Source organism: Protopterus annectens, chromosome 7.part0 (assembly GCF_019279795.1).
Source record: "Protopterus annectens isolate FY-2018-M chromosome 7.part0, PAN1.0, whole genome shotgun sequence".
In the NCBI taxonomy this organism is placed as follows: domain Eukaryota; kingdom Metazoa; phylum Chordata; order Ceratodontiformes; family Protopteridae; genus Protopterus; species Protopterus annectens.
The window spans coordinates 1,750,749,626-1,750,767,003 of record NC_056739.1 but is presented as its reverse complement, the minus strand read 5'-3'; the positions used below and the strand labels follow the sequence as shown (position 1 = coordinate 1,750,767,003).

The window sequence follows — 17,378 nt, the reverse complement described above, 5'->3', positions numbered from 1 at the left end:
CCATCTGAGCAGCTGTATTCAGTCTTACACCCAGAAAACACATCTCTTGTGAGGGTACTAGACTGGACTTTTTTTTCGTTCACAGAATACCCTAGGCATCTTAAAACTGTCATTACATACTGCAGATGTTGAAGAAGTTCGTGCTTGCCTTGAGCCAGAATCAAACAGTCGTCCAGATAAGGATAAATTTGAATTCCTTTTAGTCTGAGAAAAGCTATTACTGGAGCCAGGACTTTTGTGAATACCCTGGGCGCAGTAGACAAGCCAAAGGGCAATGCAGAGAACTGATAATGCAAATTCCCATTCCGAAATCTCAGAATTTCCTGCAACTGGGCCTGATAGGAATGTGAAAATAGGCCTCTTTGAGATCCAGAGTCACCATCCAGTGATTTCTGCCCAGCATAGGTAACAGCTGTTGCAGTGTTAACATCTTGAATTTTGGAATTTCCAGAAAGGTGTTTAGAATGGACAAATCCAGAATTGGTCTCCAAGTATTTCCTTTCTTTGGCACTAAGAAAAGACGGGAATAAAACCCTGTGCCTCTTTCTGCAGAAGGTACTTCCTGTATTGCTCCCAACTGAAGCAGAGAAGAAATTTGTGCCTGTGCTTCCAGTCTTTGCTGATGAGGCACATCCGGCATACCTTTGAAAGGAGGGAATGTGTGAAAATAAAATTTGTAGCCTCGATTTATTATGTCCAATACCCATTTGTCTTGGGTAACCAAATGCCAATTCCTTTTGAAAAGTCCCAGTTTTCCTCCTAGAGGAGCTGCCAGCAAAGCAGAGTCCGGCAGCTGAAGACACAGGTCATTGGGTCTGTTTCCGAAAGGACTGACCCCTGCCCTCCCAGCAGAAGGGGTAGAAGAACTCAAAGTCCTAGAAGTAACAGGGCCCTGAGAGGAAGCCCTACCTCTACCTCGCCTCGACCTGCCCCTAGATTGAAAATCCGAAGAGGGGAAAGACCATCCCTTAGCAGGCCAATTCCTACTGAACTTAGGGGGCTGAACCTGTAAAAAGTCCTTAACTGCCTGCATAGACTTAGCTTTTTCCTCCATTTTTTTCAAAACTGATTCTACTGGAGGGCCAAAAAGAACATCAGATTGCAGAGGAGCATCCAAAATTCGAGCCTTAACATGCTCTGACAAGGTCTGATCTTTAAGCCAGGCATGCCTGCGAACTGAACTAGTAGCAGCCACCCTGGAGGAAGCTTGCAAAGCATCAAAACCACACTGCAAAGAATGCTTACCAACCTGGTCTGAAGCATGCACTAAATCCTGAAGCTCCTTACATTCAATACCTTCAGCTAACGCATCTACTTTACATTTCAATTGGCCCAGCAAATAATTTTGATACCTGAGCATATGAAACTGACAATTTAAAGCTCTCATAGCCAAAGTCGAAGAGGTATACAGTTTTTTACCCCACCTATCCAGGGCCCTAGCATCCTTGTCCAGAGGAACTGGATTCTTAACCACAGAAGCCCTAACACCTTTGGGGCCTTGAGAAATAGTTTCTGGATCAGCCCTAGGACTCTTATATAAGTACTTGTGAGCTTCCGGAACCCTGTAGTATCTATCTGGTTTAACCGGGGCAGGAGGCAGAGAATCTGGGTTAAGGGCAGCCTCAGAAAATACATCCTGAACAACATCCAGTACAGGGGGAATAGCCAAGGGCCTATGCTGAGGCAAAAACAAGAATTCTCTTAGCCTTTTACGAGAATCAGAATAATCCTGGCCTTCCCATTTGAAATGTTCCCTCATGGAATTCAAGGTCTCGGAGAAAGAAAAATCTTCTGGAGGGGACGCAGAGGGAGTAGTGTCCTCAGCCTCCGAATCAGAATAGGGAGGGAAATCCTGAAGTTCTTCCACAGAGGAATCTGACTCATAGGAAGACTGAACCAAACCCTCCAACTCTGTCTCTACCCTGGGCCTCTTCTCAGGGGGGGGCATAGAACCCCTAATTAAAGTAATCAAATCTTCAGCCATCTTTAACATGTGCTTCCTAGGAGCTGGACCCTGGGGACTAGCACCAGCAGGGGCAGACTTAGACTTAGAATGGCTTTTGCTTTGAGAAGGAGGAGGCCTAACTACCCTATGAGGGGAGGGAACCACCGACATCTGAGAAGCACCCTCAGCCTGGCCTAACACAGGAGAAGCCACTTCCTGTAGCAACAAAGGCTCCCCTTGAGACTCAGGTAAACTTTCAGAAGGAGCCGCTGAAGTAGTCGGTGGTTCTACAGAACCGGCGTCCGGAGCGGACGACTCATCCTGTTTGGACCGCAAAGACTTCTCTTTGCGTTTCTTAGAAGAACCAGGCGCCGGAGAATCCGACGGCATGTTGTAATTACAACGTTTACCAAACACAAGCCTAGCACAGTCCAACCGACGTTTAATAGTACGCTTATTAAAAGTAGCACAAAAGCGACACCCAACAACGTCGTGCTCTGGCCCTAAACAAGGAATACAGAGTGAATGGTAATCCCTATGAGGAATCTGTTTCCCACAAGAAATACAGTTATTAACTTTTTCTGACATCCGTCAATACTGAGGCAAGAAAAAGACAAAAGTGTCCCCAACGGGGTACTTAGCCCAACTTGGTCTCCGGTCTGAAACTCGAAAACCGACAATTCCAGAACGCCGAACGGCACTTGCAAACGCTGCTTCTGCGTAGGACCACGCGGCAAGAAAGACTGAGGATATGGCGTCGGTCATGCGCATTTGTACTGGCACGTACTGACGTCAGTCTCGGGCGCCGATGACCGACGCCGGTTTTAGCCCTTTGGTATTCGGGCCGATTGTGGACAGCGGACTACCCATATGTAAGGACTGCAGCAATGGGAGACGAAGAACATCAGACAAACTGAGGTTGATGGACTCAAACAACAAACTACAGGAAGCAGGTTAACAGCTCGTAGCTTTACACCTAACAGTAAACACACACATTTAAAAAGCTTCCTCAGCACCACTTTTACATTTTATTTTAATATAATTAGGTAAACCAACTGAGACCAGATGTTTCTTTTTTAGGAGTAATCTGGAAAAAACAGCTGACTTGCTAAGAGTTTTGCAGTAGGCAAATGGAAACTTAAAAGACTACAGGATGATACTCAGTAGCATCGCACAGCCTTAATTCTCAGTATTAAACTTGACATTTTAAAGAAAAGATCTAACAAAAAAATGCATTTCTGAAGCAAAGTTACATTATTATAACTCAAAAACAGCTCACACAACAGCAGATAGCTCGTAGATTATTTATTGCCCCAAAGTATCTTCAATAGTCATGAAGATCATTTTTTGCTTGTGTCAACTCCATTGGAGTATAAATTAGGTACATCATCTTTTCACATTTGTACACTAAACATGGAAACCGTCAAGTCAACTCCAACTGTACAACATCCAGAGACAAAATGAAAAGGAGTAGCATCTCTAAAAAAATAAACCCAGTACAAGGGGAATATTAAAAATGACATGAAGTTCATTTCTGGTAGGTCTAATGCTAGAACTTTAAAATGACATTCACTTGTACAGATTCTCCGGAGTCCTCTTAGTGATTAGCTTTCTTAAATTAACCAACTATGTCCAAGTTTTCCAAAGTTCATTTCTTTCCCAGTGCTTTGTCCAAGTTGTTTTTGATGGCATCAAGGAAGTCCGTTGTATTAACATAATGCTCGTTCAATTTAACACTGAAGGAAAAAAAAAGTTTGAAGTTTAATTTAGTTAGCAAAAACATTGTATTGCACAGTCATCCGTTTTTGCACTCTCATTCACAAAGTGCTTTGCAAATTCCAATACCTGTGTTTCATATTTTGAAATAATAAATCTTACCCCAAGTCACATGGTTTGCTGTATATCAGGTTTATCCAAAATACAGAACCAGCCTAAAGTACAACTTCTGATTAGCATGAGTACAAGAAAAATTCATGATGCAGCTCAAATCCATTAAACTGAGAGACAAGTATTATCAGTTGACATTCAAAATGGTACTCTAAGGCCTATGTGTTTCCTGAAGGAACATACTGCAACATCATGCATTAATATAGGAAGGTACGTTCAAACACATGCCCCCCAAATTAATACAGCTATAAAGATCATATATGGAGAATACTTGTATTTTATTCTGAGATGAACAGATGGGAAGAACCCCAAGGAATCCATATATTAAAAATACTCCAACAGTCAAATACAGGTAACCTGAAGTACTGACACCCAAGTGCCAAATAACGCCTTGAAACCTAAAGTCACAATCCAAGCAAAAATACTTGGTAAAGTTATGCACTGGTGGCTAGCTGCCTGGCTCATTAAGAACCTATTTGTGAAAAAGTCACCAGAAGCAAAAATGCATGCCAAGTACAGGAAAAGCTCACTTAACCGGCACTCGTGGGAATTGGTAGATGCCGTGTAGTTTCAAGTTGCTCGAGAGCCACTTTCTGATTTTTGATGGTCTCATATACCAGTATATGAGCCAATCAAAACTGCTGGTTGCTTGGGAGTGCCGGTTGCTTCAGTCCCAGTTACCGTACATTGGGCAGAGAAGCAATGAGTTGATGGATGACAAAAAAGGTGCAGTCAGCAATTTATCCAAACAATGTTCGCTTGGCCAAATCCAAGCTCACTCTACCCAGAGACAGTGAAAAACTGTGTCATGCACCCTCTTCAGGTAAAATTAGAGACCATGACATACACCAAGAATTTGTAGGGTCATTTCTCCTCCAAATTCTGCCCTGAAAATTAAATGTGGATAGGGATGGACTGATTTAGGGACAATTCTAAAAGTTTGGTAGGGTAAATGGGAAAGGGAGCTGCATATGGAACTACAAGTATGAAGGATGGGTATATACAAAGCCAAAGGTTGCAGTATCTGAGTATTCCCAATACTCCAATGAAGAGCTATCTTGCAATATAGAGGCAAAGACGTAGAGGCGGTGTCTAATGGACAAAAACTCAATGCCGAGAAATGCATTATAGTGCCTTTTTGGGAAAACTGCTACCCATGCTAATTACTTCATCAATAAGACATCCTTAAGAGTTGACCTGGTAGTCCTAGATCTGGGAACATATGTACACAGTAATCATGCCGTTGACCCAACATGTGGCCAAGGTTGTAAGAAAATCATTCTATGCTGCCCAACTTAAAAGTAACGGCTTGCCATCCAGGTAAAGGATGTCATAGTGCCACTTTATTTGGTCCTTATTAGACCTATCGAGTAAAATGCCCCTTCATCATGGCATGTACCAGTTTACACATGTGCAACAGTTGGAATGCCCACAAAGGTCCCTTACTAGGAGAATCCAGGGTATAAATACTTTGTCCTATACAGATCACTTTAAACCCCCCCTGCCTACCACTGTGTCGCCACAGGTTACTCAGAGGTGATCTATGCCTGGCATACAAGGTAACCTCTGAGTCAGCTTTGATGGACTTGGCACATCCGTAAAACGAACAGAATCAGAACCACTAGATCCATGGATTTAAATTTTGCTTATATCAATAAGACATGCTAGTGAGACAGATGTGCGTCTCAGATGATCCCATTTTCCTGGAACAGGCTCCCCATTCATGTGAAGCAGAGCCCATCCGGAACTCATTTAAAGAAAACCTTAACCAATGGATAGGAAACTGAAAATAAACCCTGGGTCTGGCTCTCAATGTCTTTGGTAGACAGTAATGCCCAAACATACCCCCCCCTATAACCTCTAAAAACTTCCTGACATAACCCCTCCTAATACACTCTCAAGATACATAGGTACACAACTGGGATGGAATGCACAAGGCTTTCAAAGGCCCTGGTGGTCATTAGTCTAATGAACCTAGAAGCACATGGGGGGTTGGAGGTGTGAAGATTCTTGCAAAAATGCTGTGAAGTACAATGAGTTTTTCTATAAGCACTGCAGTTTATACCTAGAAATGTTGGGGCTCTCATCTCCAAAAAGCAGCCCCACTGGGGCACCTAATACTGATGAAAGTCAAAGTACCTGCAACACCAAGATGAAAGAGGCAAGGAAAGCCCCACCAAAAATAAGAAGGAACCCTCTGTCTGACTGGGTTATCCTCTCTACTGTCCCAGTTCATTTTCTCTCTAAAGCTCCCTTACTCGATGGCATGCAAACCTTATGTGGCAATATACAGTAACTTCATGCACCACAATTCAAAAATATGCCCTGCCCCTAAGCACATACATTTACCCAACCACAAAACAGGTGCAATTCCTGTTCAAGAAAGAAAAGATGAAAGATTTCAACAATATTACAAGCCGTCTCTATTTCTCCCTTTATCTACTATTACTCATCCAGCCTGACAACTGATCACAGAAAATTTTCATCCACACAGATCATCATCAGAGTTACTTATCAGCCCCATCTGTACTGCAGCTGCCTGATTCAACAAATGCCTAACCAATTATTCAAAACTTCTACACGTGTCAAACCGCAGCATTTGTAAACCCAGCTTGAGTGTTTAACTTTTCCCAATGCAGTAACACCCATAGTGTGTGTGGCTGTGTGCGTCAGGCTGCCTCCCACCCACAAAATATCAGTCACTAACTCTCACTTTTCAAACTTATTCAAGCACCTTTATCATTTACTGGTCCCAGGATGAAATAGTGAGTTACAGTATGGGGTAAAGGATGACTCTGGTAATACTGATAACTATCCCCAGCCCAGGCAAAAAGGCACCAGTCAGTGCCGATGAAAGTTAATACACCACCAAAAAGTTGGGGTAGAGGAACAGTGCCATGAGTAATCCTGTCTTCTAGATGACTAATGGTAGCAAAGAATCTAGCAAATTGTATAACCGATAAGGCTGCAGATCTCAGACTGTATGTGCTTGTGTGTGTGTTCAGTCTGTACTGAGAAGGCTCTACTATACTCATCTCAACCACTACGATGATGGACAAATTGCATTTGTATCCTTCACATTCATCAAGCTCTTTTTTCCTCACCAAAATCAGGACACAGTCTTTAGATGTAGATGGTATAATGTTTGGTGATATTAAATTTGAAGAGACACAACCTAAATGGAGCATTTAGGTAACACCATTTCTTCTCTAGGAAAAGTAGAGGTTCATAGGTTCATAGATTAGTACTAGGCTAACTGCCCTTTTGGGCCACTTGAAACCTAGCCAATTACCCCATGTAAGAATCAAACCCCGCACCTTGTGTCTTTAAGGTAAACACCTTAACCATTATGTCATCCTCCCACCCCTATTATGTCATCCTCCCAAAAACTCCTTTCTGGAGCTAGGCACAGAGTTAGATCCAGAGGACTTCTCTTTACAACTGCCTGATGCCACCAGGTTCTTAGTCATGAAAAATAAGTTATGTTCTCACCCTAACGTTCCATCTGTGTTGTCCATTTTCATTCTTCCTCAACTGATGGGTTCGGATCCGAACCATTGGATCCAACTCGGCCGTTGCCAAAGCTCTTGGTAACGGAGAACTCTCGAGCTTCTCCCTTACCCAGAATACACAAACCCCAATTACCTCAGATCCTGTCTGCTAGCATAAACAACTAATTTTTATACAAATAGTCATAAATGTTAACACAGAAAAAGGCTAGACAAGTCTATATCTGGAGGTTTATCATACTTGGAGTATACAAAATTTTTATATCCACTCTCTTCCAGAAAACCATAAAGATGGGGGTTGGTGGGTGGGGAGTTGAGGAAGAATGAAAACGGGCAACACAGATGGAACGTTATGGTGAGTACTTAACTTCTTTACCTGATGTTGTCAATTTCATTCTGTCCTCAACTGACTGGGCAGAGTCCCCAGCTACCTAAATCCCAGGGTGGACTCAAGGAAGGATAATCATAAGCACCACGGAGCCAAATGACGCTCTACCTCTGGATACCAAATCCAGTTTGTAATGAGTGATAAAGGTATGGAGGGAAGTCCAAGTTGCTGCTGCACACATTTCATCCATGGAAGCTCTCGAATGAAAAACTGAGGAAGTTGCTATGGACCTGGCTGAATGAGCATATATTTGCTTTGGTAAAGGGATATCCAATTTGTAGTACACAAGAGATGCAGCCAGTAAGCCATCTGGCTAGAGTGACTTTGGATACTGGTTTACCCAGTGTCACATCAGCAAATTAAATAACTGGTCTGTGGTTCTGATGTTCTTTGTTCTATGTAAACAGGAATGCAGTTGCCTATAACATCCAATAAATGTAATAAATATTCACCCTCGTTTGAATAATTTGGAAAGAAAACTGGTAAATTGATGAACTGGTTAATATTGGACTAGTACTATTTTGGGCAAAAAAAGATGCATTAGTTCGTAATGTGACTATCTTTACGAAAAATTAGATAGGGGGCTTCACAGATAAGGCTTGAATTTCGGAAACTTGTCTAATGGTCACCAAAAACAAAGTTTTCCAAAAAGGTTATATAAAGTATGAGAAGTGAGGAATCATCAAATCAAATATAGAAATTAGAAATTGCTGCCAACTGAACCTTAACTGTTGAAGAACTGGCTCCTTGATTAAAATGTAGGGTCAAGAATTCAAATACTATGAATTGGGGCTGAAAAGGGTTCCACATGACTTTGAAGTGCCCAGTGTACAAATAGTTTTCATTTACTAGAATAAAGTTTCCTTGAAGATGGTTTAAGGGAAGATGATAAAATCTGGCAGGCAGGCGATGAGAGCATAGGTTGTCTGGCTATTACTGGAAATGGAGAAACCAATTTTGTGAAGGTCCAGATGTATCATGCCTGTCGGGTGAGACAGCAGATCTGGACTTGGGTCCAAAATCCAGGGCTGATAAATTAAATGAGGCCACAGGCGGGGGAACCAAATCTGTTATGGCCAATAAGGTGCAATGAGGATGACTTTGCTCTTTAACATGGCAGCTCTCTGTAGAAACTCTGGGATCAAAGGAATTGGGGGATAAGCATAAAGTAGGCAGGAGGGCCAATCATGGGGAACAGCATCCCTCTCTGAGTCCGTCTGTGGAGGGATTAGAGCAATATAGCTGCTGCACTTGCTGAGGGGAGATGAAAAGAGATTGCAGAAAGGCTGGCCCAACTGTCAGAAAATCAATCCCGCCACGTTACTGTTGAGGGACCACTCATGAGGTGGTAGGATGTAACTGCTCAGTTTGTCTAACATGCTGGACTTCCCCAGAATATGCACTGCCAACCTCTCAGCACTTCTTGACACAGAGATTAAGATCTGGTCCCTCTTCGTTTGCAGATGTACAAACCAGTGACATGTCTAAATCACAATTGTTCCTGAAGGGAGAGCATTCTAAAAGGCTTGCAATGCTAAAAGCACTGGTCAGCTCTAGAACACTGACATGCAAATTGGCCTCTTCAAGAGACTGTGCGCGTTGGACTGTCTTTCCCAGGTAATGCTCCCCCACCCCAGCTGGGAAGCATCTGTGGTCACAATGGCTTTGGGCTGAGAGGGGACAAATAAATAGTCTTGCAGAACTTCTGACTGAATCCACCACATTAGATCTCTCTTGCATACATTGGTGATTCATATCGGAGCAGATAAAGGAAGATGAAGTAGTGACCACTGTGAGGCCAGCACCCATGGAAGGATTTTCATATGAAATCTGGCTAAGGGTAGTAATGCTATTGCTACTGGCATTGATCCCAAAGCCTGAAGGACCAAGTGGGCCTAAAATTGTAGTATTGCAAAAGTACAGCTGTGTACACTTACCATAAATGTAGATGTTAAGAGTGTTCTCACTGCTGCAGTCATCACAATTGGGTTATTCATGCTGTGGTAGCCCTCAGCCGGTCCGAATACCAGAGTCAAGGTTTTGTGCGTTGGCTGCTGTCACTTGCTGTGTGACGTCAGGTCGTCCCGAGCTATAAATGAGAACAGGTGACGCCCATTACCTCAGTTTTTCTTGCCTTAACCAACCAAAAAAGTCAAATTTTAATAATTATTAGTAGTTCTGGGGTGAAAGACCCCCACAGAAATATGCGTCTCTCTAAGGACAGCAGATATCAGGGGGAAGGAGGGAGGGAAGCAGGACTGCAGCAGTAAGAACACTAACATCTACATTTATGGTAAGTGTACACAACTGTACTATGTTACTTCTCACTGCTGTAGTCATCACCATTAGAAGAGTCCCAAAGCTGAGTAGAAGGGTGGAAGGTTGATAGAAACTTAAGATTGGGAGAGCATGCCCTGCAGAATTGCAGAGGCAAATCCAGCCCTAGCTTTTGAGAATAGATTCAGACGGTAATGCTTGGTGAAGGCGTGGTCTGAAGTCCATGTGGCAGCTTCCAGGATGTCCTTGGTGGTTACCCCTCTAAGGAATGTTGCGGAAGTAGAGGTTGCCCTAGTGGAATGGGTTCCGATGGTCCTAGGGAAGGTTTTCCATGCAAGTAGCAAAACTGGATGCAGAGTGCTATCCATTTGGAAATGGTCTGTTTGGATATTGGTTTCCTCTGTGCCCCTGGTTTAAAGCTGACCAAGAGCTGGTCAGTTTTCCTGAATGTCTTTGTATGATCCAGATAAAATCCAAAGAATACAGTATCTTTTCCCCCTTGTTCTGAGGGTTAGGGAAGAAGGTGGATGGCCTGGTTGAGGGCAACATTCAAAACCACCTTTGGCATGAAGGAGGGGGTTGGTCCTCAGGGAGACCCTGTCTGCATGGAAGATAAATGGCTCAATGGCCATTAAAGCTTGAAGCTCTGACACTCTCCTAGCTTAAGTGATAGCCAGGAGAAAGGCAGTCTTCCAAGAGAGGTACTTTAATTCTGTGGATGCTGCAGGCTCGAAGGGGGTCAGAGTAAGCTTTTCTAAAACATAGTTCAGATCCCAGGCTGGGGTGGACTGTCTTCTGGGAGGCCTAATATTAGAGGCTCCTCTAAGGAATTGTTTGATAAGAGGGTGGGAGAACAGTGGCTGTTCTGTATCAAAGTGTGCCGAGATGGCAGAGGCATGGATCTTTATGGAGGAGAAGGAGAGAACTTTATTAAGAAGCTCATCCAGATAACCTAGAATAAGAGGAATGGAGGGCAGATGAATGTCTGCCCCCTTGGACTGGCTCCAGGAGCAGAATCTTTTCCATTTTCCAGTGTAAGATTTTCTGGTGCTGGGTTTTCTGGCTTCTGTGATGATGTCAAGGACTTGCTTGCTTGGCATAGATTCCTTGTTGGTCATGGTAAAATAAGCCATGCTGAGACTTTGAGTGTTTGAAGGTCTGGGTGCAGCACCCCCCCCCCCAGGATAGAAGGTGAGGTATCAGAGGTAACTGCCAGGGGGGCTCGAGAGATAGGCTGCGCAGCAGTGGGAACAAATGCTGCCTGGGCCAATCTGGGGCAATGAGTATAGCTTTTGGTTTTTCCTTCCTTATCTTAATACTTTTGGAATGGGAGGAAGAGGTGGGAATGTACACACAAGAGGGTATTCTCCAAGGAAGGTCAGCTCATTGACCTTCCAGGCCAGGTGATGCTACACCCTAGTGCAGAATTTCTGTACTTGGTGATTTAAATGAGAGGCAAAGAGGTCCACCTGGGGGTCCCCCATGTGTGGGTAATTTGCAGAAAAAGGTTTCTGTGGATTTGCCATTTGTGTGGGTCCAGCAGGTTTCTGCTTAAGTGGTCTGCTAGGGTGTTGTTGATGCCCGGTAGGTATTGGGCTATAAGATGTATAAGATATAAGATTGCTCTCATCACTACCACTTTTCAAGCACCAACTAAAATTACTCCTCAAAGCACAGTGGCTATGCCCATGTACTAACCCTGACTAACACTAACCATATTTTTATCATTTCCCTTCCCCCATCCTCCTATTAGGATGATAAAACCTTCACCTATTTAACATAGTACTCCTTTCTTACTAATCTTTCCTTGGTTCATTACTGAAACCTATTCCAGCTCTTGCCACTCCCAGTATCTACTTGTATGTATCCTAACTATGTCTTTTCCTAACAGGTATGATAAGGAATCTTCCATCTCCTCCATACTTTTTTGCAAATCATATATTGACCTATACACCTCTGATGAGCTTCTAAAACTATTATATGCCCTACCCTTCATACACCTTTTTCTTCTCTTAATACTACATTCTACTATGTTAGCCTACTGTAAATATTGCATTGTTATCTTAAATGTCATATACCTTTACTGCTTTGATGTTAGTTTTTTTTTTTTTTTTACTACGATAGCCCATAGCATTAATGTATTAGCATAATTTATATGTTTTAGTTTAAGCAGTCTTATTGCTCTTTTTTCTGTACATTTAGTTTAAAGTTTGGAGCTTTTCTCCCCTGGCCTCTACTGAAAATGGACATGTATCCAGTTAGACTAGCCCGGTCAACAAATGTAAAATAAATATAAATAAGATGTAGTCCCATGGATGAGGCTGCTAGCCACAGGTTCATGGCTAGTCTGCACAGGGGGTAAGATAAAGTCCCTCCCCGTTTGTTGATGTACTACATGACTGTGGAGTTTTGTTTTTATGAGAAGAACCCCCCGATTTGAGATAGGATTTAAAGGATGCAAGAGAGTTTTGCACTGCTATCATTTCCTTTTGGTTGACGTGCAAGGGTAGTATCTGAGCGTCCCAGAGACCTTGGGCGCATCTGCCTTCCAGGTGGGTGGCCCAGGCTATATCCGAGGCATCTGTAGTTATGGTCTGGTCTGATGGACGGAGGGAGAATAGAAGTCGCTTTTTCAGAGCACAGGCCTGGGCCCACCAGAGGAACGCCAATTTTATGCAAGGGATCACAGGCAGAGAATTGTGCAGAGGTTGAGTGTGTTGACAATTGATGTACCACTGAATTTTACTCATGTGTAGTCTGACCAGAGGTACCAGGAGGATGCATGGGAGCATGTACCCTACAGTTTGCAGGAATTTCCTGGCAGAAGGCTGGGTTTGGGAGGCCAGAGTAGTGAAAGTATTTTGGTAGGAAACTGTTTTTCTGGGAACAAAAAAGCCATTTGCTATTTTGTGTCCAATAAGGCTCCCAGAAATAAGATTTTCCTGGTAGGTGTCTGTTTTTGATTTCCTTTCGTTGATAGTGAACGCCAGGGAGGTGAGTAGGGTTTTTACAAATGAGAGGAACGCTGCAGGAGCAGTTCCTTGCAGTCTGTCTGGATGTGACAGTTGTCCAGGTAAGGGTAAATCTGTACGGTCAAAAGGCAATGGCAGGAGCTAGACATTTGGTGAATACCCTGGGAGCAGTAGATAAGCCAAATGGCAAAGCAGATTTGATCTGAAGCGCAGGAATTTTCTGCAGGATTCCCTTATTGGGATGTGCAGGTAAGCATCCTTTAGGCCTAAGGTGACCATCCTAGCTTAGTTTGGCGGCATAGGTAGAAGCTGTTGTAAGGTAAGCATTTTGAATTTTGGGATTACCAGGAAAGTACTGAGAAAGGATAGGTCCAGGATGGGACGCCAAGTTCCCTCTTTCCTGGGAACAAGAAATAGTCCGGAATATAATCCTTTTGCAACTTGTTCTGGAGGCACAGGTTCTACTGCCCTTAGGGCTATTAGGTTTTTCACTTGTTTTAGTGCTTCTGCCCACTGGTTTGGAGGTAGATCTGGGTACCCTCTTGGGAGGGGGTAGTTCTTGGAAATTGAATTTGTACCCCTGTGCAATGATTTTTAAGACCCATTGATCTTTTGTTATAAAGTTCCAATTTTCTCTGCAGAGAGCTAGCCTTCTGCCTAGCTTTTGGTATGGTGGAGGCAAGCAGAGATGGGAAAGGTAGTCATTGAGGGTCTCTAGCATACAAGGTTGTTTTTGAACGCCCTACTCTAGAGTTAGAGGAGGCTACTGTTTAGTTTTTTGCTGGCCCTGAGTTTGAGCCTTGGTGGGTCTGTCCCTATGGGTTTTGTCTTGGCCTGCCCAATTGGTGTAGGAAAGGACCAGTGTTTAGAGGGAAAATTTTTGCTGAACTTAGGGGGTTGTACTTGAAGGAAATCTTTACCAGTCTGCATCGATTTTGTTTCGTCTTCCATCTTTTTGAGTACGTCTTCGGTTTTTTGTCTGAACAAGTGGTCTTTGTCAAGAGGTGAATCCATGATCTTAGCTTTGATATGATCAGGGAGAGGCTGCTCCTTCAACCATGCATGTCTTCTGATAACCGATCCTGTCACTGCTGCCCTGCTTGAAGCTTCTAGGGCATCAAACCCACAGTGCAAGGAGTGCTTTGCCACCTGAGATGAAGAGTGCAGTAATTCTGCCATCTCTATTATTGGCAAAATATGGTAAAGCAGAAATTTTCTGTTTCAAAAGTTCCAAAGTGTGCTGTTGATATTTTAACATATGGAACTGACAGTTGAGAGCCCTTATAGTTAAAAGTTGCAGAGATATATACTTTTTACCCCATCTGTCTAGGGTCCTGGATTCTTTGCTGAGGTAGCCTTAACTCCTTAGGTCCCGGAGTAATCACTTCTGGTTCTGCTATAGGATTTCTGTAGAGGAATTTATGTAAGTCAGGTACCCTGAAGTCCCGGTCAGGTTTTCTGGGGGCAGGTGGAAAGGTGTCAGGGGTAAGGCTGGATTCTTGGTAAACAACATCTACCACCTCCAAGATGGGTGGGATGGCTAGAGGCCTATGCTGGGATAGGTCCAGAAACTTGGCCTTTTCTTGGATTGAGGGAAATCCGCCAATTCCCATTGGAAGTGCTCCCTGAGGGTGTGGAGGGTTTCCCCAAAGGAAAAGTCCTCTGGAGGTGACACAGAAGGAAAAGATTCTTCTGCATCTGAGTCTTCATAGGCAGTAAGAGGATTTTCCTCTTCAAAAACAGAGGCGTCAGATCCCTCTGAGTCTAAATCAGATATGTCTGGAGAAGGATCCCTTCTCCTTTTGGCTGGAGTGGCCTGATTACCCTGAATGAAAGTAATGAGATCCTCCGCCATTTTAAGCATTCTAGTTTGAGGAGCGGGAGGAGTAGTGGAATGGAGACTTTTGACTGTTTGCTTTGGAGTGGGTCCAAGTCTGGCCTGAAGGGTATCCCTCTGCACCGTCTGTGTGTTCGTTTGAAGACAGGGTGAAGGCCTTGAAGTGAAATCCGAAGTGCGAGTGGTATCCTCGAAGCCGGTGCCTGCTTAGCAGCTCCAGACCCAACTGAGGGCGAGACAGCTGAAGGCTAGATAGGCGATGCAGACATCTGTGGCATACAGGACTCCAAAAGGGTCTCAGTAGAGGCCTGCGAAGAAATTGAGTCTGGCAACAGGGGCTGCGAAAGCGCCTCACTGAATTAACTGACGACCCATTTAGCAGTGGAGTCGTCGGAAGGCTTGCCCTTGTGCGGTCTGTCTCAAGATCTGTGGCTGCTGACTGATGGATGCCATATCGGAAGTCAGAGGCAGAAGACAAACATAACTGGCTATAAACGGTGCTATACGATGAATAGTTCTTGCATTTAAGAGGAAATAGAACAGACAGCGGGGTATGTCGTGATATGGGCCTAAGCAAGTGACGCAGTAAGAATGAATGGAAGTCTCTGTGTGGTATTTGCTTTCAACAGGCAAGACACTTATTGACTTTTTTGGGCATTGGTTAGTGCAAGAAAAAGGAAGGATTCCCAACGGGGTACTTAGCTTTAGACGTTTTCAGCTAAAGTTCAAAAACTGGAAACAGCTGACTGGCACTGTTGTGAACTGCTTCTGGTATGGGCTCCACGGCAAGAAAGACTGAGGTAATGGCGTCACCTGCTCTCCTTTATAGTTTAGATGACCTGACGCCACCCAGCAAGCGACAGCAGCTAACACACAAAACCTTGACTCTGGTATTCGGACTGACTGGGGGCTACCACAGCATGGTAACCCAATGGTGATGACTGCAGCAGTGAGAAACAAAGAACATCTATATTTTTCACTTGTGATCTTACTGTCCGAACTCTGGAGAGAAAAAATGAAACTACAGGTAAGGCTGGATTCTTGGTAAACAACATCTACCACCTCCAAGATGTGGGTGGGATGGGCCAGAGTCTCCATGCTGGGGTAGGTCCAGAAAAGTACAGTTTGTACCTCTACCATAAAATGTAGATGTCCGAACTGGATAGCATCTGCAGTCATAACAGCTGGGTTGTCCTAATCGATCAGGCAGCCCTTCAGTCGGCCGGATTCCAAAGTCCGGGTCCGGCTTCGGGCTGATGTCGACTTTCACCCGACGGCCATCTCTGTTGGTCTTCGGGTATAAAAGCATCAGCTTGACGCCCCATTTTCTCTCAGTGTTTTTGCCCCAGATGCCAGAAGCCCTTCTTGGGAAAGGCTAAAAATTTTTTTGGATAGAATGCCAATGTTTCCAAAAGATATAGGTAAACACAAAAATAAGCATGTATGTACATATATACAAACAAACACACCATAAAGACTCCCCCCACCAGCTAGCTATTAGGGGGTAAACACCCTAGGAGTACCACACAGAGGGAAGGAGGGAGGGAGATCTTGACTGCAGATGTTATCCAGTTCGGACATCTACATTTATGGTAGGGTACAAACTGTACTATGTCCTTCATGGATGCATCTGCAGTCATAACAGCTGGGTAGAATACCACATATGTGCCAACTAGGGAGGAGGATAAAGGAAGATTATGGTGGTGTTTAGGATCCCTTGCAGTACAGCAGTGGCAAACCCTGCTCGGATCTGGAATATAGAGGCAAATTAGAATGCTTGGCAAATGTATGCACGGAGGTCCAAGTAGCCGCCTCAATAATGTCTTTGGTTGCCACCCTCATTGAAGAAGGCTGTGGTAGTGGCTGCTTAGCACTTGTAGAATGAGGTCTTATGTTCTGTGGAATTGGTTTTCCATGGAAGGAGTATTGAGAATCGAATGCAATTTCCTATCCATTTGGAGATTGTCTGTTTGGAAATAGCCTTCCTTCCCTTCCTGTTGCATAGGCTACAAAAGTTGGTCAGTCTTTCTGTTGCTTTTGGTTCTGTCCAAGTAGTAGCGTAACTGTCTATGTACATCCAAGGTATGCAACATTCTTTCCCCTGTTTTGTGGGTTGGGAAAGAAGGTAGGGAGGTGGATTGCCTGGTTTAAGGACACCCTGGATACCACCTAGGCATAAAGGTTGGATTAGTCCTCATGGACACTCTATCTTGGTGGAAGATTAGGAAGCGTTGGACTCCCATTACGGCCTGTACTTCTCAAACCCTCCTTGCTGAAGTAATTGGCAGTAGGAGCAGTTTTCCAAGACAGGTGTTGTAGGTCTGCTGTTGCTGCTGGTTCAAAGGGTGACAGTGTCAACTTTTCTAGTACGAAGTTTAAGTCCCAAGCTGGCAATGGTGGTTTCCTTGGAGGTTTTACATTCTTGATTCCTCTGAGGAACTGTCTGAGCAAAGGGTGTGAAAAAACAGGTGGATCAAAGCTGTATTCTGCTGAAATAGCTGATGCATGTATCTTGATGGAGGAGTAGGACAGGCCTGAATAGAGAAGTTCGGCCAGGTACTCC

General features: G+C 43.9%; 1 protein-coding gene across 1 annotated transcript in view; it reads right to left on the bottom strand.

Annotated features, from left to right (window-relative positions):
• Positions 1-3,235: 3,235 nt before the first annotated feature.
• The window catches only part of IDH2 (isocitrate dehydrogenase (NADP(+)) 2), a 286,718-nt gene continuing 272,575 nt past the window's right edge, over positions 3,236-17,378 (bottom strand). Inside the window, exon 11 of the mRNA XM_044078288.1 lies at positions 3,236-3,681. Within this exon, the coding sequence (XP_043934223.1) occupies positions 3,594-3,681 (88 nt within the window). The 3' untranslated portion in view covers positions 3,236-3,593. The remainder of the gene's footprint in view (positions 3,682-17,378) is intronic.